Source organism: Phoenix dactylifera, chromosome 15, assembly GCF_009389715.1.
Source record: "Phoenix dactylifera cultivar Barhee BC4 chromosome 15, palm_55x_up_171113_PBpolish2nd_filt_p, whole genome shotgun sequence".
NCBI lineage: Eukaryota > Viridiplantae > Streptophyta > Magnoliopsida > Arecales > Arecaceae > Phoenix > Phoenix dactylifera.
In genome coordinates, this window is record NC_052406.1 from 1347094 (window position 1) to 1369129 (window position 22036).

At 39.8% G+C, this 22036-nt stretch overlaps 2 protein-coding genes and 1 pseudogene across 4 annotated transcripts; 1 reads left to right on the forward strand and 2 right to left on the reverse strand.

The window, feature by feature from the left end:
- Positions 1-1500: 1500 nt before the first annotated feature.
- LOC108511943 (40S ribosomal protein S29) lies at positions 1501-6216 on the forward strand. 3 transcript variants are annotated; one of them, XM_017847042.3, is made up of 3 exons: positions 1501-1646; positions 2458-2557; positions 5247-5596. In XM_017847042.3, the coding sequence occupies exons 1-3, from the start codon at positions 1585-1587 to the stop codon at positions 5253-5255; spliced, it is 171 nt and encodes a 56-aa protein (XP_017702531.1). In that variant the 5' UTR covers positions 1501-1584; the 3' UTR covers positions 5256-5596. The 3 variants fall into 3 exon arrangements, with proteins under 3 accessions (XP_017702531.1, XP_017702532.2, XP_038989966.1); XM_017847043.3 differs by lacking the exon at positions 5247-5596 and adding an exon at positions 5872-6216 and having other exon boundaries at positions 1506-1646; XM_039134038.1 differs by lacking the exon at positions 5247-5596 and adding an exon at positions 4965-5195 and having other exon boundaries at positions 1506-1646.
- A 4452-nt stretch (positions 6217-10668) lies between these two features.
- LOC103695866 (scarecrow-like protein 32) lies at positions 10669-14442 on the reverse strand. The gene is made up of 2 exons (XM_026800689.2): positions 12787-14442; positions 10669-10922 (listed from the first exon to the last, which is right to left on the reverse strand). The coding sequence occupies exon 1, from the start codon at positions 14185-14187 to the stop codon at positions 12817-12819; it is 1371 nt and encodes a 456-aa protein (XP_026656490.1). The 5' UTR covers positions 14188-14442; the 3' UTR covers positions 10669-10922; positions 12787-12816.
- Positions 14443-20967: 6525 nt separating this feature from the next.
- LOC120113368 lies at positions 20968-21085 on the reverse strand (annotated as a pseudogene).
- Between the last annotated feature and the right edge of the window lie 951 nt (positions 21086-22036).

A 22036-nucleotide genomic window follows, 5' to 3' on the forward strand; every position in this document is an offset into this window, starting at 1 on the left:
GGTTCGGGTTATCTCGAGCTTTTTGCAGTCCACGTCCCTAGTTGAAGCCTTCTTTGGCTACCTGAAGGAATCTCTGAGGAGCCACACTGCTGTATCTCAGGTGTCAAGTGTGTTTATGTGGCTTACCACATCTGGCTGGACAGAACTCCTTCGTCTTTGAAAACAGAAGGCTGCATCAAAGATCGTGGTAGATAGGGCACTTGCTGAAATCACTTAGCCTCCTTCTTCTGCTACACTTGGGATGGCAAAAGATATCTGGGACTCCTATTTAATTTTTACAGTGACCCAAGTGGTTTTTATCTCCTAGGACTCTCTACCTTCGAGCTTTCTCAAGGTGAATTTCAACGGCAGTGTGACTGATGGCGGCAACAGAGGAGAAGTTGGGTTTTGTGATTAGGTGTCATAATTCTAGACTCGTCGCAGCTGGGAGTCGATACATTTATGATACGTCTATCCTTAGAGTGGAGCTGAGAGCCGCTTGGGAAGACCTTAACTATGCGAGGGTCGTCTTGGGGGTGGATAGCATGCATCTTGAAAGGGACTCCGCCATGATGATCGAGTGGATTTAGAGCCATCACAGGTCCGACGATGAGCACTTGCTACTGCAAGACATCTGTAAGCTGACGAGGGTTTGTGGTGTATTTTAGGCCGCTCATGTCTACCGGAATGCAAACAAGGTTACTGACTGGGCTGTCTCCTTGGTTGCTCAGCACTAGGTGGGATCCTCTGGCAGACCCATGAGGCTGCCCCTATTTTTTTATAATAACTTTTTTTCCCGACTTTTTGGGTTGTACTTATATTAAATTAGTATAATTCACCGTAAACAAAAAGAAAGCACAGGTCTACCGCGGGCCGTCGATTGAATGTTGTTGATTAAAAAAACCTAGGTCACGACGGAAACTTATTGTGCTTAGGTTTGGGTATCTCTGAGTCTTAAGCTAGACCTGATCATGGTTATGGAACCGCCAGTTCCACAAAAACCTAGAACCTTAACCATAACCGAAAATAGTCAGTTCGGTTCCGGTTCTAGAACCGCCGGTTCCGGTTCTAAACGGTTTCGATTTCGATTTTTCAACATAAATTATAAAATTTTGAAAAAAAATAGATTGTGTAATTAATTTGGAAAAAAATTATAAATACAAATAGATTATATAATTAATACAAAATGATAATTTGTACCTCATTTTATTATTAACTATCAAAGTAAATTTTAATAATACAGCTAGATAAAATTATAAAAAATAATAAGTTACATTAAATAAATTTGGAACTAATTTATTTTATTATAAATGAAAAAAAAGAAAAAAATAGGCTTCGGTTCCGGTTCGGTTCCATCAAACCTAGAACCTTAACCGAACCGTATTCCTCAAGGTTCCGGTTCGGTTAAGAATCATGAGACATGGTTCCGGTTCTGGTCCGGTTCTTTTCGGTTCGGTTTTCCGGTTAGAACCGAACCGTGGTCAGGTCTATCTTAAGCCGGCTACAATTAGGGTTCTAAGAATGCTATAAAAACCCTACCTTTCTACATAATTGACGGCACTTCCGTTCCTCGCGTGCGATCTGAGAGCTAGCGGCGCGGGAGAGATGGGGCATTCTAATGTCTGGAATTCCCATCCCAAGAACTATGGTCCTGGATCTCGGGCTTGGTGAGCGATTCCTCTTCTCCGTTTTTATTCTTTCCAAAATTAGTTCTTCCTCCCCCCAAATCCAGTGAAAACCGCGAAAATGTTAAGTTTTAGAGAAGATGAAACCCTTAACAAGGATTTTGGCTATTTTACAGCCTTTTTTCCCCCTAATATTTGATGTTTGATTATTGTATCGGAGATTGTTTAGAATCCAAAGTTGAGATCTTTCGAGTGGTATGCTCATTGGATCTTCTAAACGGGGGACTGGGTGGTGAGGCATACTCTTTTTTTTTTTACAATGTTGTCCTTCTTAAATTGCGTTCTTCAATTATTCAGGCCAATGCTACGAGTTATATTATGCTCATTGATTTCGATGGAGATGTTTGAACTCTAAATATATGAATATTAGTTGGAAATTACTGTAGTTACTGAATTTCTGAATTCTATCGTCAATTTGTAGCCGTCTTCAGGATTGAGTTTTGCAGAGGTGAGAGGTTTGGACTTTCAGTAATCCTTACGAGAAACATATTTGAATGCCATAGGCCGCTATAAAAGTTGGCTTTTCTCTCTCTGAGGCTGCCATTCATATATGAACATCATAACAATTAATTCATTAATATGATGCATCTTTTTGACATTCATCATTACGACTATGCCGAAAACCCCTAATAAGAAACAGGAATAAGAAGAAAGTTGATAGTTTTAAGAAACGAAATTGTTATCTGGATGTGACCGATCTTATATTTTTCATTTTTCAAATATTGGAGGTTCTAAATGATGGTCATCATGCTAAATTTTATTATAACTTTTAGTCTTGTACTGTTTGTTGCAGCCGAGTTTGTGGGAACCCTCATGGACTGATCCGAAAATATGGATTGATGTGCTGCAGGCAGTGCTTCCGCAGCAATGCCAAAGATATTGGCTTTATCAAGGTAAGGGCTTATCTCATGTTCATCCCTTGTTCTGTGGAGGTTTTAGGATAGCTATGATATCTTACGATATTAAGTGACATGGAGTCTTTATACGTTCTCACTTCTCTCTCTCTCTCTATAATTTGTTTTTCTTTGTCGGAGTACCAATTTAATCTAGATTACTACGAATAGACAAAGTATCAGGGGCCTTAAGCTCTCTGCACCTTTTGCCTCCTCTCTCCTCTACCATCCTCTTCTCATAATCATGGCTTTGCCCAACCAAGGTTATCGGTAACAATCATACCTGTCGATACTGGGTGTTCCATACTGTATTGGTAGGGAAGATAATAGTGCCTAGTACCATCCCCTGTTTTAAGTGTCAATACCAATAAATGTGTCATACCAACACTTGGTATGGGTGTATTGTTTGGGTATCAGTATGGGTACTGACACATGCCCAATTGTCATCGTCGTCATTAGCTCACCTCATCCATGTGATAGTTGCTAAGGAACCATCCTTTCAAGATGTGCTTGACCACTCTCTTGAGTTGCATGGCCACCTAGCCTTGACGCTACCTCCCTACAATCGTTGAGTGTCCCCAGCATTGACCACCACGTACTACTATCCTCGAGCCCTACCTTCGCCTAGCTATCTTGCCCAGCAGGCCTAAGTGCTTTGCCTTCCTTTCGCCCATTTTCTTCCTTCTTCACTTTCAATTTTTCATTTTGCACTATATTCTAGTGATCCGAATGAATGGGTTGGGTTAATGGTCAATATATTTGACTTGCCAATGGGTTTGGGTGTGGCATTGATTGACTCACTTGTGGGTCGAGCTGGTTCTAGGTTGATATCAAATTGGGTTTACGCTCAAGCATATCTTTAGGCTAGGCCATGTTTGGCCAACCGGTGAATAGATGTCAAGAATAAACATGCTAGTTCTAGTCCATCTTGGTCCAATCTTAGGCCTAGCTTCTGTAGCTTGAAGCCAACTATCATTAAAATGTGGGTCCAAATCTTCCCAGATTTGACCTAACAAAGCGCTATATCCCATCAATTTGTCACATTAAGAGGGAGGATTTGAGGAAGGAAAAATGAGCCTTTTGGGGTTGGTGAGGGGTAATACTTGTTGCTGGGAGGTTGTAGCAGTGTGATGAATTGGGATGGAGACTTAGACGTAGGAGCTGGGTGTGGCGTAGCAGGTTGGAACCATTGAATTGGCAGTATGTGGTGGTGGTCCACCCCACTATGTGGCTCAGCAAGGGAGAGAGGGGATTAAGGGCTCCGCCTCTCTAGGCATGGACTGGGGCTAGTGAGAGGGAGAGAGGAGGAAGGTGGAGGGAAAGGTCCTGATTAGATCTGAGGTTCTTCCTCTCAAGGATGGATTAGATAGTGAGAGAGGTGGGAAGCCGGGAGCAGATAGGTCCAATGCTTTGCAGCTCTGAGTGGGTAGGGTCGGAAAATTAACTTATATAGTACATACATTTTTTAATAATTTTCGGTTTTTGTTGATGAGGCCAGGCTAGTATAATTTTAAGTGAGCTTGAGCCCAACCAGAACTCTGATTCGACCTTGAAATATGGATTCTGCCCAATCTGGTCGGCCATAAATCCTTCGTTAGGCCTGCCTAAAATTGTTCTGGGCGGATCAGGCTGATTTTGCACTGGTTTATTTGGCTTAATAGTGGTGGTCTACCTGACTGGAACTGATACCTTGCCATCCCTATCCAGTATTAGTCCTAATGCATGTACATGTACCTGTACACATCAAATTGATATATAGAAAATTGCTGATCAAGTTGTATGTTCATAGTTTGGAGAGACTTCAAAATTTCTGACCTAGTGTTGGTACTAGTATCCAAGCCATATGGACTATAAATATTCTGGAGTCATTAATCAGAATCTTAGCACAAGCATTTTCAGTCTGACTTAAACCTATATTCATTTTGTCACATCTTCATAACTTAATTTCACTCAAAAAAATTGTGAACCCTTTAAATACTATTCTGACTCGACTGGTTGGACATAAGAGACTACTGCTTGTGCTTTAATTTTTGAAATATATGTCTGGTTCTTAATTTTAAAATTATTCTTTAGTATTAGAACTTTCTGAAAAGTAGATTATGGCGTTCACTCAAATACAAATATTCATTACTGACCATGGAATTTATGTGATCCGGTGAAAAATGTGAGATTTGTCTTCTTCTAGTCATTCTTCTTACTGTGGGGCATGTGTCCTAGGACATTCTCCAGTAATTCTATCGTATTGAGAAAGTACCACAGTGTTATCTGATTCTTAACCTGTATGGTACTATCTGTTGAAGCAAAGTAACTTCAAAATTCAGGACCTTTGATCTATACCTTTTAGTGGTCTGGCCAAGAAAATATGCTCCTTTGTTATATATTGAGATGATTTGAATTATTTATTCAGCTGGGCAAGCTACAGGCTGGTTTGAATAATTGCATTCTGCTGGGTGCCTAAACTGAAACATTGTTCATTCGGCCTGGATTCAGGGGTCCTCAAAATAGCATGGTTATTCCAAGTAATAATCACATTTAGCTTCTCCATTGGTGCTGTTCTCCTGTCCCTTTTTCCCTACAAATGTCTAACTAATATAGTACTGAGCTATGATGCTTTTTCTTATTTCTTTAGACAATTAATCTCCATCTTTTCTTTATCTCTCTCTCTTTGCTTTTTTGTTTTTGTTAACAGTATCGCTAAAGATGTTATATCCCCAATGGGGACTGGACTTATGAAGCTGCCACGTTTCTGAAGAAAGTCTTTTTTGCTATAATGTATCAATGTGATATGCTTCATCTGTTCACCTGGTAAACTTCATGGTTTAGCAAATTAGGTAGTGAACTGAGTTTTGAAAGATTGGTGATTGGTCTTATTCTCAATTTGCTTTTTTATGTGGTCCTTTCTTTAAATTACTGCAATAATTGTGCACATTATATATGCTAAAATCAAACACCTCAGTCACTTCAGATAGCCTTTTAGTAACCATGGAAAGGACTGGTTTCTAAGTGGCATGGATGTGAATGATGGTAGTGATAGATTAACTGGCTTCCCATTTTGAATGCATGTTGTGCCGTAGAATTTGAATCAGCATCACCACTCTTATGAATGTGATCCCGCGAGTACTGGTTTCTTGTTTTGCGTCATAATTATTCAGCTCTTCACCTCGGAAAACATGCAATGTGATAGTTCAGTAGACATGCTGAACATTACAGGCTCTGATCCAGATAACTAGATGTCATGGTTTATGCTGTGTGAAAGCAAAAGATTCCAGTAAGGTTATTATTGTTTAAATGGTATCGTTTGTTTACTTGATCAGGGATTATGGATAGATGCTGATGTTTTAATTGATGCTGTCGTGTGCTATGCTGCCATCCTTAGGACTTTCTGTAGTCAGACTATGGATGCCATAGCGTGCTTTAAGACATGAAGCAAATGCCAAGGGAGCTAAGCTTCTGCTTGTACGGTGGGCAGTTGACAACAGAACTACACTGCAGGCTTTCAGGATTGGAAGAAGCCATGGACAAAACTATATTAACTTTGTTTAATGAATCATAAAAATAGGCGTGGATTGGATTAGTTTGTGATATTGTTCAGTCCAACGAGAGATGTGAGAAGGATTCTATAAAGATTCAGGCTAATTTTACATTATTTTATCTTGGTATTCCCCGAGAAACATAGGCCATTTTGTTAATTAGCGATATGGAATTTAAAATTTCCATTGTTGTTTTGGATTTTTTTGAAAACAGATTTTGTGTCCTGCTCAATTAAAATTAGGGGCGGTAATTTATGATCCGACCTGTTAATCTGACATGCAACGATCTACTCTAAGCAGGTTTGAATTTGACATAAATGATTTTGGATTGTAAATAGATCAACTTGTTTGAAATTGTTTATTAAATAGGGTAGGTAGGTGTAAACTTTTGACAAATTTAACTCATTTAGTAATTGGGTTGGATTATGATTGGACTCGTTTAATTTGTTTAAAATTTAGGAACGGTAATTTATGACCCGATTCGTTAATCTGACCTTTAAGCAGGTTTGAATTTGATATAAATGAGTTTGTGTTGTACATAGGTCAATTCGTTTAAAATTGTTTATTAAATAGGGTGGGCAAGTTTGACCTATTTAATCCATTTAATAATTGGGTTAGATTATGATCCAACTCGTTTAATTTATTTAAAACTTGTTTTATGTGTTTAAAATCTGCTGAACTTATTTTCGACCTATTTAACATCATTCACTTAACCTATTTAAATTCATTTAACCTATTAAAAATATGTTCATTTAACCTATTAAAAATCTATTTAACTTGTTTAATATGTTTTGACTTGTTTAATAAATGGGTTGCGTACGTTAGGTCGGATTACCTATTTAATAAACTATTTGGATTCAGATTTAAAATTTTGATTTGTTTAATAAACAAGTCGGATTTGGATTGATGAATTTTTGATATCTAACCCGACCTCATCCAGTTACCATCCCTAATTAGAACTTCAACCGGATGGAATGTTCGGAGTTTGTAGTTAAAACGGGATAGAAGTGGGAGGGATTGGGTGATCCACTGGAACTATTAATCCTGATTTTACGAAATCATGTAAACAGTTTGAAACGTGTTGTAACATACCTAAACATTGGGATGAGAGAATTGAAGGTTTCCGATTCCGTGGAAGCCCCTCTCTGTCTTCTATACTTGGGCATCTGAACTAGAAGGAGATGGCCCAATGATTATTTAGGGGCACTGCATTATGGATGGGATTATTTAGGATTAGAATCTCCGGTGACGCCCACATATGGAACAAGGCATTGGAAACTGATGCATGGTTTGGAAAGAATTGCAGCATCATGGATCAGTGGCCTCTCTATCATGCCCATTCTTCAGTTTTCATTTGCATTTAAAAGTCGATGAGCTCATTTGTATATATCTATTTAATATATAAAGCAAAATTCTCAGGCATGGGTGTCCTTTTGTCAAGACAATCAAATGATATATCCCTAGGATACCATCAGGAAGGTAAATTAGAGCCTTGTTAAAAAGAGATGGAAATAGAGGGGTGGCGGTTTTTTTTTACATCACATCCACACCTATGATTGTAATCGTAGATCGATTAATAATATATCTCTGGTCATATAATATAGATTATGAGTGGTAGGTCTTCAAAAAGAACATCTTGCACAGGCCAACTGAGGTTCTAAAAGAATGTCAGCCTTTGATCAAGTACTGAGATGCAAATAAAAAATTTGATCAGCAGGCTAAAGTACTCGATTAGTAGGCCATAGTAGCCAATAGGCTAAAATACACAACTAGCAGGCCAAATACTACTAGAAGCATGCTAATTTCGGACCGAGCACCAGAGAAATAGATAGTAGGGGTGTAGGCTGAAATACTAGAGGTGTAGGCTAAAATATGAAGTGTGTAGGTTGATGCATCAAGATGTAGATTGAGTACGCAGACCGAGCGGAACGAGGGCTATTGGCTTAGGACGTGGCCTTTAGAAGAGCAGAGCCGAGGGGGTGGCTATTTAGCAGTTTTCACTATCTAGAATATAGGAGTAATGGAAGGTAATTAACATGCATGGCAAATGTGGTTTACATAATGCAAACCGGCAAGGTTAAGTATCAAAACTAAGCAGTGACACTTATCTTACCACTACCTATAGCCTGCCTAGCACAAACGGGCAGGACAAGCGTCAAAATAGAATAGTGTGATATCTATCCTAGTAGTTAATAGAAGCCACTTATAAATATCAAATTACAAATTTTAAGAAGAAGCCTTTCACCAATCAAATGGCCATTACTTTATTTTATCTTTCAATTATTTTTCTTTATCTTTAGTTATCCTTCAGCTCATAATTGTTAGTGTAGTGTCATAGTTACCCTCCTTTTATGAGAAGGTGGCACCCTAGAACTAAGATAGGAATATATACTTTGTTTAAATAAATATATACTTTGTTTAAATAAATATAACCTATCATATACACTCAAATAGTATGAATATCAATCAGCATGCAAACTAAGATAGGAAATACACGTATCTGATCTGTTGTAATCTCTTTTGATAGATATAGTCATAGCAGTCTTCTATCTGAGGCACCTTCTTATTGAATAAATCATGTGCATTGCACAAGATAAACTAGTGCATATCAAGGAGGAATGAACTAATCTTAGCCATTGAAACAGCATAAAGCATGCATCACCATGGTTAATTAAGTCACCCGAGCCAATAATGTGTACTTCGATATATTCTTTTAATCTCCAAAAGATATCTTTTAACTCTCGTTTTTTTGACATACTTCAGCAACGAAATTTTTTACATGTATGATAACAAATAATACAATTTCATACATCCAACTTGATGATACTAAACAATATAGTTCCTGACAAATTTTTCTTCCCGTATATTTTATCTGCCTCAAATCTAGTGTTGTCTTAGAACCATTGCTTGATTTTGTTCTACGTAAAAATCTAGCTATATGTCTAGTCCTCACAATAACTGCAATGATTTCACAAAACAACTGGAAGTGATAATTGCTTACATACATTACAAGGCAGGGCTAGTTTTAGATATGTACCTGGTAATAGGCTTGGGAATAAAGTAGGCATAAGACTTGGAATAAGCTTTTCACGTTCTAGGAAACTTTTTATAAGGCAGGGCTAGTTTTAGATCTATACTTGGTGATAATTCGGGATAAAGTAAGCATAAGACTTGGAATAAGCTTTTTACTTTTGAGGCAGCTTTAAGAAAATAAGAACAACTAAAAAACAATTATTCTAGTCAAACCTGCTCATACCAGGAATAACTATCCGAATAAATGGCATAAATTATTCCTAGCATAAGGACTTCACATATTCCTGACTCCTTTTTCTTATGGATAAAAGCATCCTCAGCATAGAATTATTCCTGAAATTTAGCCAAATAGAAGTAGGAATAGCTATTCCTATCCACTTTGCTTATTTAGGTAATAACATGCGCCAAGGGGCTCTTACGCCATCCTTTTTATGATCTTGCAAAGATTATTAAAAGCTTTTCCTCTTGACTCTCTTGTGAATTATCCTTCAAATGTTAAATACTAGAACTATGACAAAGTTTGCAAACTTCTCTGCAACTTGGTTTCTTTCCTGGATATTAGATAATCCGATCAAGAAGAAGAAAATAATTCCGTTAACTTTCTCAACTTGATTTTCTTAAAAAATTTAGAAAATAAAAAATAATGAAAGTAGGGTTTTGATTTTTTTAATTAATAAATAAAAAATTAAGTTATAAAGTTTGTATTTATACTAGTGAGATTGGCCCAGTTAAGACAAAATCTTACACTCATCTGCTGTTCCTAATGGATGAGTTTACCCTTAATTTCTTTGGGTATGATTACTAAGAGTAAATGGTGGTCAACCTGTGCACCATTATGGAAACATCATTTGTCCAATTTGATTTTGAAAATCTTTTACTACATGTAACATGCTTTTACACGATCATGTTAGTTTCATGTTGTTCCTCTCTCTGACACTATTATGGGAGATATGACTTGTAAGATGCCTTTTTCTTCCATCTCCTAGGTTCATCATGAGGAACCAATTTGGCTTTCACAAGCGCTTGAAGTTTCTGATCTTGCTGAAGACTTTTGAGGAATGTAGAGCTGTAGACAAACATACAAATTTTTAGCAAAGTTGGTAGCTAAACATGGGAGTCAGCCAATTTTGATGGCTATTATTAGTGTAATTGATCTAAAAAACTTGACAGACATTGTTTGTTGAACCCATACCATCTACAAACAGAATGACCACTCTTTTCCAAATTAGATTGAAGGTCATATTAAACCGTCTTCAATTGGTTTTTATCAAAGATCTCCTACAACTTTAACTTTCTTTGGTTCATCAGCTATTATCTCAATGCAATGCCAACATTGATTTAATAAGCTGTTTAAGCAAAATCGTAGTTGGATGAAGTTCTATTATTGCAATTTTGTAAAGCTTCCCTCCTCTATTACGTATAGTTCCAAGATAAATCCATTTGTGAGCTTTTCTTATTTGTATCAACTCAGTCCAGATGGCAAAAAATAGTACAGGGTGTTGCCTCATGGATACTTCGAACAAAAATAAACTAACACAGCAGAAGAAATTAAGGAATGAGATAGATACATTGAATTGAAGAGTGGGATTTGTTGAATCTATCATTAGTATCATAACAAGCATAACCATAAAGATATGTCAAAGTCTTTAGAAAATCGCCTACCACCCACCTTTGAAAGTTCATGTTGTTTTCCAACAAAACGAAAGTAAAAATAACAATCCATTGAATTATATCTCGACAATTTGATTGCTCAACATATCCTCCATAAGTTTTGACGTCGATCAAGGTTCCTAAAATGATGCCTGCAAATGTCGAAAAAAAATCTTTTAAATGAGTAGAATATCATCAAAATTGGATATCAGAAGACAAAATATCCCATCTTAGAAGATCGCTAGGGCATTGTGAACTGCAACATATTTAAGTTGTAGTCTTATGGATCTTTAGTTTTGCCGTACCTCCTTGATAAAAATAAATAGTATATATTGTAGCTCCATGAACTTTACATCCCACTTTTAGCTATCCATAATATGGTCAAGAATTCATTTGTTCAGGCAAGATATGCGCATTAGAAGCCTTCAAATAGTCTCGTTCTTCTTCTTCTTCAAAAAAAAAAAAAAACAAAAAAGAAGAAGAAGAAGAAGAAGAAAAAAAAAAACTAGTTCTAAGAGTTGTAGGCAGTAAGACATAGTTTCAATGTGTTGATTTAAATCCTTGTTGAGTGCATAATCTATTATACAACATTCGTGGTTGCGTTGGGAATAAATCGAACATCATGATCATTGCATTCTTTTCATGAAGTAGAAAAGGTATTGATTCTTTACCGTGACTATTTTGCTTGTATTTTGCCTTTATAGTTATTGTGTTGAAGATTACCCTCAAGTATCCCCACAACCATCTTCATTAAAGAGATGCATCCTTTAATTCTTCCCTTGATAAGCGTGTTGCATAGATTTCAGGTGAAGGTTCCACTTATTCTAGTGCTTCATCTGAGTATATTTTATTATGTCTTTTCTAGTATTTCACTTCTACGAGAGGCATTTTATTCTCATGTTGCTACTGATCTTTTGAATTCTTTGCTTATGTCAATTTCTCTTAAATAAAAATTGAGTGCTTTTGATCCTACTAGCATTCAAAGATCTCTTCCTAATTAAAGAAAAAGATATAAATGGGCGATTTAATTTTTGTCTCCACGTCTCCACAGAGCCAAATCTCCTATATCCTTAAGGAATGAGAATGAAAATTTATATGGATTTCATCCATCTAAACAATTTTACCTGAGCCTTCTTTTTTCTTGCAAGGACTTCAAGTCTCAGTACATCTTTTGCTAATATTCAGCTATTGAAAGTAGTTGAGATGGAGCTTTGCAAAGATTTTGAGAAGAGGAGACGAGCTCCACCTGGAGAAGGGCCTCTGAAGTAAACTATTTGGCTGAACAAGATTGTCCAGTATTAGATATCAACTTTATGCTCATCATTTCAACCATATCCTTGGTCTCGGAATTCCTGATTCTATGCTCTTTCGCTCCAGCAGCAAGTATAATATATGCTATAAAGCAAGCATCGTTATTAAGGTTTTTTGTTATATATACGAGGTGGGAAACAAATAGTTACCAATAAAGAAAATAAGAAAGATGGGGCACTCAAGATCAAACAAGCACGCGCGAAGAAACAAAAAGAAGAAACAAACAATTTATATATTCTCTTTATAATCTTGAACCATATCCACAAAATGATGAAGACAAACAAATCTTTTTTTCTTTTTTTCTTTTTTTGAAGGACGTAGAAGTTCTAGATTTCATAATCATAGTAGATAAGACTCCATGATACATTTCTTAAAAAAGTGGATTAGCATAGTTTGGTTTTCACTTTCGTTTTACCAGACTCCAATAATAACTAGGTTATGCTCATGTAATCCTGAAGTGCTCAAATGGACCCTTGCCCAGAAGAATTGTCCTTAAATGAAAAACCTAAGTAGAAATTTGGAAGAAACGGGATCCTCTTTCATGCATGCCTTCCCCACCCACTGCCAGTGCTTAGAATGGAAACTATGTATCCAAAAGTGGAGAGAGAGAGAGAGAGAGAGAGAGAGAGAGAGAGAGATCCATTCTATAACAGATACTAAACTTAAAACGTAACAAAAGAATCAACAACGCTGAAAAGCACTTACAAAAGCTTGATCCATGTAGCCAATATATCCTCATGAAGGAACCCAAGCAGTAGCAAACACCACGTTGTGGCCCTTCCAAGTGAGAACCAAGTCTTCCTCTTCCCTCTTCAGCCCCCACCCCGCCGAGTGCTCGTCAAGCATCGCCTTCACCTCCCCCACCGCCTCCTCGCCGAAACCCACCCCACGAAACCCCGCCGCCCTCACCCTCTGCGCCCACCTCCCCTTGGGCTCCTGCCGCTCCACCCTCTCCAAGCCCTCATGGGCGATCACGTTCTCTATCTTCCAGCGCACCCCGGCCTCGTACCACCGCCGCTGCTCACTCCCCTTGGGAAGAAACGTATCCACAGCATCATATGGTATCCACAGATAGTTGAATGCTGCTCTTAGCCTCCCAACCACGTCGCTCGCCGTGAAGTCAGCGTCCTCATCCACAAGTGTAACCAAGGTCGGCTCGAGACTGCGTAGCGCCTTGAGGAACACTGTTCGAAGGGATATCGACGAGGGCATGCTCATGGTGGAAGAGATTGCGCAGGCGGTCTCGTCCGGGATGTAATGCAGCATCATCTGACAGTTGACGATGAGGGCCTCGCCTTCAGAGACTAGCTGTTGAACTCTCAATTGCTCTATTAGGGTGTCGAAGGCGTCGGCCGGATTCGAAGGGATGACTTGGAATTCCATTGCTACGTTCTTGGACCTTGCGAAATTGAGCAGCCTTGCACCGAGTTCATCATAAGAGAGGCCTAGAATAGGCGGCGGCAGGGCGGTGGTAGCTGTAGGGCTCGGGATGGTGATCCTGAGGATCGGCGGGCCTTCGGGGCGGCTGGCCAGTAGATCGATGAGGGTGGGGATCTGCATGCAGTATGTCGTGCCGAGGTCGACGATGTGGACGGCGGGGAAACCCTCAACAGCTTCGGCGATGGCTGCGTTGGCCGCGGAGTAGCCGAATCGGTGCCACGGAGTGAGGTCGATGAAGCTCGCAAGGTCGACGGCGGAGAAGCGGTGGGTGTGGAGGGAAAGGTCGGCATCGGCACGAGCAGCGGCGACGGTGAGCATCTTGCAGGAGCCCGTCCTGGAGGCGCGGGTGATGAGGGCGTGGAGGCAGGCGGCGCTGAGGCGCTGGCTGGAGTCGCCGTCGGGTGGTGCGATGTTGTGGAGGACCCACAGCAGCTGCTGGGCGAGGGTGGCGTCGTTGGCCTCCACGGCGTTGGCGCAGTGGACCAGCAGCTGCTCCATGCAGCCGGCGGCGTTGAAGCTGCCGAGTGACTTGGCGGAGGTCGGGAAGCCGGGCCACGGCCGGGGCCGGTGGAGGGGGGCTCTGGGTGCGGTCAGGTCGAGGCACAGGCCTAGACCACTGAGGTTGAGTGGGGGTGGGGGTGGTGCACTCTCAGTGAACTGCATCATGGGAGATAAGAGAGAGAGAGATAGAGGGGGCACAAGTACAACTACAAGACTAGCTCCAGATGTGTGGATTTGGTATTTGTACCGAGAATATATGGAGGCGTGTGCATGTTGGGATCTCTTGTTCTTGTTCCAATGGAGGAGAGAAGCGGAAGGGAATGGTACATCCCAAAGCCCCCAAGTGGGTAGTGTTGTCTTTGAGTGAAGGAACCCAATAAATGACCCTCGGTACAAGATTAGCTTATTGGAGAAATAACATAGCACAAGGGGGCTTGGTGCTTAGCTGTTCATGTGTGTGTGAATGAGAGAGTGTTCAACAGATGACCCTTGATTTAGAGGAGGACTGAATGGAAGAAAAGCCACAACATAAACCTAGTTAAAGTTGGCTCGGGAACAGTAAAGGCCCCTTTTTTTTTTTTTTTTTTGTACATCGGCGGTTTACACTAGAAAAGTGTGAAGATGACCAACAAAATCAGAAAACAAAATGTTGCGCAAAAGCATAGGCATAGTCCTGTGTAGTCTATGTAGAAAAAGCCTCCCGAGTAATGAGCCGTGAAGGAAGTAACCCAATCGATCTGCATCACCGTTCGCCTTCCGATATACGTGCATGGCCTGGTAGGAGTCAGCCTCCCTCAAAGCCCTGCGGATATCGTGGAGCAGCGGTCGGTTCTTAACTGAGTACTCCTATTTTCGGATCCACTCGATCACCGTGGTCGAGTCTCCTTCGAGAAGGATGCGACTCGCACATAGTACCTGCCTTGCATAGAAGACACCCTCTCAGGCTGCCCGAAGCTCCGCGGTCACCACTGACGAATCAAAAATTTTCCGCCCACCTGTTGCCACAAGTCTGGTGTCATGATTTCTGATAATAAATCCCACATCTCCGTAGCTCCCTTCTGCTGCTATACTATCATTGAAGTTCATCTTGAGAAAGCTAAGGAGTGGGGGCACCCAGGATACCAGTATCGTCCTAGATGCTGCAAGAGCAGAATGGGGGCCTCAGATATTACTGATCAATCTAGTAGGTGAAGTCTCAATAGTGCCGATGATCTCTGCTGATAGAATAGAAGATAAGAGAATGCGGCAGAGAAAGTTGAGGCTGAGCGAGAGCTGGGGGGGAGGAGATTGGGATTGGTTGTTGGGGGAGGCGTCTTTTGTTGGGAAAATGGCTCCTATATTGGCACAAAAATAGCAAGAGACTAGTCCGGTGTGGACTTGGCACTTGGGCCCCACGTTAATACTATGAGGTGAGATGCCTTCTCTAGTTGAGAAAGGACGGTGGGGCGTGTGGTAATTAAACGAGGCTCGGCTCCAGGCATTGGTGGAGAGAGGAGAAAAAGAGAGAGAACAAGGAAAAAAAGAAGAAGAAGAAAAGAAGAGAGAGAGAGAGAGAGGAGAAGACATAATGAAGAAAAGCAAAATATTCTTAGATCCCGACATCTTGGCAGTTTCTCAACGACGTGTTTTTCTTTGCTACATTAATCGATAATTATATATATATATATATATTCTTTTTCTGGATTATTTTCTCTCGGTAAACATTTTTAAATGACCTTTATGATAGTGAAACTCTGGCTTTCCTCGTAGACTTAATGACTTCAACACCTTCGAAAGTATGGGCACTTGTGGTGATGCTTTTCTTTTTTGGACTCTGGTGGGTCTCACTATGTTTGCTCCGAGAGATTGGTTTTATTCCTTTTAAGGCAAAGGAAGGTACTGTTCAGTTGGCCAATGATTCAGTTTGTAAGAAGGTATAGTCGATCTCTTATCTCTGCTCGACATATCTCAGATTTCCGATGAACCATATTAAGTCTTGATATATCGTGCTAATCTTATTTTCTATTATAATTTGTTATTTTATTTAACAATTTTTGGGACTTGAACATATTTATTTTCGGTCTTTAAAGGCAAATGATATTTTATACTGCATGCATCACATGACCGTGCATTATATCTTTATGAACTTTATTTATCATGAGCTAAATAATTAGTCCATAGCAAGGGGATGAGCTGATCGGTATACTTGTAACAATCCAATACCTCATCTAAAATGGCTAGCCAAAAGTTATTATTTGGGTTCCTTGATTCTGCATAAGTACCTAACATCTACCCAGCGAATAACCGATTTGAAACTAAATACACGCCCGCACGAGTCTTCACATACTCTCCCCGTTCAAACTCTGACGTCATCGTCAGGCTAAGGGTTCAAATCCATTTAAATCTAATCACAAACACCACGATCGGTTCGTGGTCAGCCCCAATGGATCCATGTTGTAGTATCCCTTAGTCCACATAGGTTTTGGACCGGATCTGCTCTGATACTATTTATAACAACCCAGAACCTTACTCAAAATAGCTAGTCGGAAGTTATTATTTGAGTTCTTTGATCCTGTATAAGTATCGAAGATCTACCCAGCGAATAGCTGATGTGGAATTAAACGCACGCCCGTATGGATCCTCATAATAGTATATGGCTATATTGGTGCATGCAGTGTAGAATATAATTTTTAGTCTTACTTGCATATGAGGTTGCGGATTGTCCGGTAGGGAGAGAGACTCACGAGCCACATCATAATGAAATCATTTGGTCAGTTCAGTTGGGTCCATAGCTAGATCGGAGTTGGTACCATTAGTGAGTCACCCATTTTTCTTTGTTGGTGTCGACAACGACTTTTTGTTATTATCTACGCAACTTCCAATATCTATCTATCCTTTATCCCCACACTTCGCTCTCCTTCCACTAAATAGCAATCACTCTATCTCATGTACCTGACGCCAATGCATTTCTTCCTGCCATACAGCCTAGGATACCAAGTTGGATGTGCCAATGCCCCGCATCATCAGGCTACACCATTTATGTGAATTGCAGCTCTGTGGAGAGATGGTCCTGAATAGGAGTTAAAAGATTTGAAAAATTACGGAGGGTGGCATAAATGATTAGTTGAATCAGATCCATTGTTGAGCTGGTAAACTAGTTCAATCATGAAGCAACATGCATAAACGTGCATATACTGCCCATTTTTTCATTAATAGTTTTGTATGTGCGGTTTTACGGATGGACTGATCCACTGGCTGAGCGGTGGATCTGGTCCAACTAATCAGCACATCCATAAGGGCATGAGTGCTACTTAATGTCATATAATTACATTTAATTAGTTTTGGTTGAGAATTTTTTTTAGCTTGGCACTAGTTTATAAAAGATTATATGCATTTAATTAGTTTTGGTTGAGATTTTTTTTTTTTTTTTTGGCTTGGCACCATTATTTGTTAAATCATCTTTCTCTATCACTAATTATAATGACACCAAATATACTCTCAAAGAAATAAAGAAAAAAAATAGTATTATTATTGTTGGTTGAGAACTTGGACTTATAATATTACTAAAGTGCTAGAAATATAACCAACAACAAAATAGCACAATAGGTTTGATTTTTTTTTTATTTGAATGTGTGACTAATAGGCATTTCTAGCCACATCAGTTGAGATATGAAACTGATAAAAAGGATGCAACCATATTATATCAGCTCTAAATGTCTAACCATATTTAAAAGATGATCCACTCGTATTAAGATATCAAGCTACTAGATCTAAACTGCCTATTTAGGCTGGCCATTTTTCAAGCCGCCAGTCTTAACTTTGATATCCATTTCTATTATCAGATTTAGGTAGAAAATGAGTCCGATATCAGTAATATCTATATCAATTTCAATTTTTAGTCGACCAATATGGATACAAATACAGCTTAATCAACTAAGCCCCTTCAGTAGATTGCATGAATTGACATATCTTAAAGATTCTCAGTCATGCCATTGTATCACGACTATGACCTTTGTGCCTAGACAGGAGGGCATGCAATTATTCTTATGACCATCTCATGGTATTTTGAGTTGTATAGTTTGTGTTCTTCTAGGCTTTTGCGCACAGAATACATTTCATCTGTTGACGAACCATGAAATGGTTTGGTTATATGCTTTATACCAAGCAATTTTGCGTTCCCAAAGACTCCTTAGATTCCTTGCCTGCCTCTCTCTATCTATCTATTTGGTGCGCTGCCCCCATGACAAGTTCTTCCCATACTCATTTGACATTTCCTGCTCTCAAACCATTTCAAGTCCATACCCATTCATGAAGCCTTCTTGCATGCTATAAAACACCAACAGCACCACACGACTCCCAACTACGGCATTCTCTCTCCTACTAATCGTACCTCCTCTATTTCTCTCTTTCCCTCTCTACAACCAGCCTTGCATGCTTTTTCACCACAACCTATATCGTCTCCTAACTGATCTCCCTCCCCCCCCTCTCTCTCTCTCTCTATTTTCCTTCCATCATAAGGAATTTGAGCAGGGAATTTTAGGCCTTGTCTTGCTCTTCTGTCTCAGTTTCTTTTCTACCCTTTGCTCTTTTCGTGGCCGAGGGCCGGTGGGTTCTTTGAGCTTACAAATTCCTATCTACAAGCATGAGCTTGTAAAATGGCCTTGATATAGAGGCTTACATGCAAATAATCCAAAACCCAAAGGCAAGTTAACCATACCAACCATCATCTTTTTTTTTATAATGTATTATTTTATCACGATAAATCTCCACTCTCCTTAATTTCCAAATTATAAGTTTCAATTTTCACATATCAGTCCTTTTTCATAACCAAATCCCAAAAAGGTTCATCTTTCTAAACATACATCCAGCACTTAATTTTTCTTACAAACTTTCTGGGAAGGGATCCACTCTTCAACTCTCTCTTTTCTAATTGTATGCATATATAATTTTTTGTTGTGTCTAACACGATCTACGGAACCAACGAGAAGTCGGTGGACAAGACATGGAATTTATGTCGACATCACCCAGAGTGCTCCCCAGCTAATATTGTCATTCATTTGGAATGGACATAACCATGCGGACAACACCTGCTCCTGGATACGAGGCTTTCTAAATTATTCAGCTCCTAGTAATCAGATCTTGCGTTCAATCTTGCTCTTTTTCCATTACTCATGTTTTTGAGAAAAAACAAATAACAAGGTGGTCATCGAGCACTGCACAGCACTCTACATATGTAATAACTCAGGATCTCGTCCAAAAAAAGCTAGCCAAAAAAATATTATTTGGGTTTCTTGATCCTGTATAAGTATCTAAGATATGTTCGGCGAATAACCGATGTAGGACTAAACATATACCTACATGGATCACATACTTCTCCGATTCAAGTCCTAACATCCTCGTCAGGCTAAGGATTCAAATCTAATCCCAAGTACCATGATCGGCCCGCAGTCAGCCTTCATGAATCCGTGCTGCAGTGTCCCCTAGTTTACATAGGTTATAGGCCGGATCCGCTCTGATACCATTTGTAATAACCAAAGACCTCACCCAAAAAGACTAGCCGCAAGATATTATTTGGGTTCCTTGATCCTGTATAAGTACCCAAGATCTTCTCGACGAATAACCGATGCGGAACTAAACAAACACCCACATATGTCCTCATAACAGAGGATCCTTGGATCCCATCCACTCTCTCTCTCTCTCATATCTCATCTAGGCTGAGGTTCAGGATATCATAGAAAAAATTCTGTCTTCTAATTTGATTTTGCCACTGTGAGGACTCGTGTGGGCATGTGTTTAGTCCCACATCAGTTATTCGCTTGGTAGATTTTGGATACTTATACAGGATTAAGAAACTCAAATAATACCTTCCAGCTAGCCATTTTGAGTAAGATCCTAGGTTGTTACAAATGGTATCAGAGCCAGAACTGCTTTGATACCATTTGCAACAATCCAAGGCATCATCCAAAATGGCTAGCCGGAAGGTATTATTTGAATTTTTTCAAAATCTACTGCCACTTGGAAATGCCAATATTGTCTACGTCCTCCACTGCCCCAACTTCCAGCATGTGGGGAGATACACTGGATCTTTTTGTTCGTGCGGGAGAGGACATCTTGCTCAAAGCATGGTCTCCAAGTGGGACGATTCTGGTGTGCCAGTTCTCGTGGTCCATGCGGCTGTAAAAATTATGTCACTACTATAGCTGTTCTTGTTCTTTTGTGGTACCCACAGCAGTTGTTCAACAATTTTTCCTGACACAAGTGCTCGAGCAAAAGTTTAGACCTAGGGAAAAAGACGAGGCTGAAGAAGAAATTTGTGACTTGTCTCATAATATCATAAGATTTATCGGATATGGATTTTATTCACCGCTTGATGAAACTTTTGTGATACACCGATTAGCCTAATGTTCCTGTATTTTCTAGAAAATTTAATAGGGGACCTTAAATAGTTGGAAAAAGGCTAAGTAGCTAGTTATGATTTGCTATCAAGTGCGCTGGAAAATTAATGACCAAGGATAAAAGAAACAAAACCTCGTATCATTTTACGTAAGTCTGTTATAGTCAAGCTTATATATACATCCTATGCATACTATTGTATACGAGAAATTCATACTCAAATCGAAAGATTTCATCATCTTCTTCTCTTCTTTACTTTCTCTTATTGGTCACGATGTTGCTAGAGAGAGTGGGAGATCCCAACTTGTGCTTTTCTCATCCTTCAAATCAAAAAAAGTTTATGGTCCTTTGATTCTCAAATGGTTATATGATGCAACTTTATATTTTTAAGAAAGAGGCATTAAGCCTGAAAATTGTGTGTGCATATATAACAACTCAGGACCTCATCTAAATAGCTAGTCGAAAGGTATTATTTGGGTTCCTTGATTCTGTATAAGTACCCAAGATCTACCCAGTGGATAACCGATGTGGGACTAAACACACGCCCGCACAGATCCTTACATAAAAATAAAAAGGGTGCAACACGAGGCCTTCCCGGGGGTTACTTGTCCTAGTATTACTCTCGTCCAAGTACGCTTAACTGCGGAGTTCTAATAGGATCCGATGCATTAGTGCTGGTATGATTGCACCATTAACCTATACCTCTCAATTTAGCCAGAGAGCCTGTGAGCAGCCCTAGTAGCAAGGCAAACCCTCGACCTACTCAGATGAGCCTCCAGGAGCCAAGCAGTTTCAAAAGGATGCTTCTGGCTCTTGTACTGGCATCATCCACCTCCAAACCTTCTTGCATGAACAAGTTACCTCACATTTTACTCACACAATATACCCAAGTTCAATGGCCATAGTTATGCGACACATCCCCTCGTTGCATGATGGTCCCCAAACCATCACCCATCTTATTGTTTGCTTCATGTGCCACAGTGGTCACCTCCAATTATCTGTCCTCTATATTTCTCAATGAATAAGAGGAAGAGATCATGGCCTGTGCCATATTGGGAGACACATCCCCTCATCGCATGATGGTCCCGAAACCATCATCCATCTTATTGTTTGCTTCATGTGCCACAGTGGAAGAAATTAAGAGATCATGGCTTATGCCACATTGCTCCCACCAAACCTTCTCGCATGAGAACAATGGCTTGTGAACATACCTTGTGAATCAAAATCTCCTAGTCAAACTTTCACAAGGCAGAAAAAGTTGAAGCCCGTTGGTTTCTGCGTTGGTTTGAAGTGATGAGAGTCTAAAAAAGGGGAAGCCCCCCGCCCCACTAAGGGTACAATAAAGCAGCCTTTGCATGGAAAGCTGGCTACTTTGTTATTATAATTCCATGATATGGTGCATGATTTGCAGGGACTTGAAGGACACGGAGACCAAGAAGAAGATTAGAAGAATCTGTTGGAAAGCAGATGAGGAGAACAGCATAAGTTCAACACGAGAATTATATTAATTCCCTAGCGAGAGTACTGAGGCGGATTCCTAAGCTTGAGGTACAAAGGCTAGAGGACATCGTGCTAACCTAAAAGACTTCAGCTTTCTCGAGGGGGAATTCTCTGGCTTCCTTGCACTGTCTTCTCTTCCAAA

Coding starts and splice junctions, on each gene's coding strand:
- LOC108511943 (XM_017847043.3), top strand. CDS start 1,585: ATGGGGCATTCTAATGTCTGGAATTCCCATCCCAAGAACTATGGTCCT. Junction 1,647..2,457: donor GGTCCTGGATCTCGGGCTTG/GTGAGCGATTCC, acceptor TGTTTGTTGCAG/CCGAGTTTGTGGGAACCCTC. Junction 2,558..5,871: donor AAGATATTGGCTTTATCAAG/GTAAGGGCTTAT, acceptor TTACTTGATCAG/GGATTATGGATAGATGCTGA.
- LOC103695866 (XM_026800689.2), bottom strand. CDS start 14,187: ATGATGCAGTTCACTGAGAGTGCACCACCCCCACCCCCACTCAACCTC.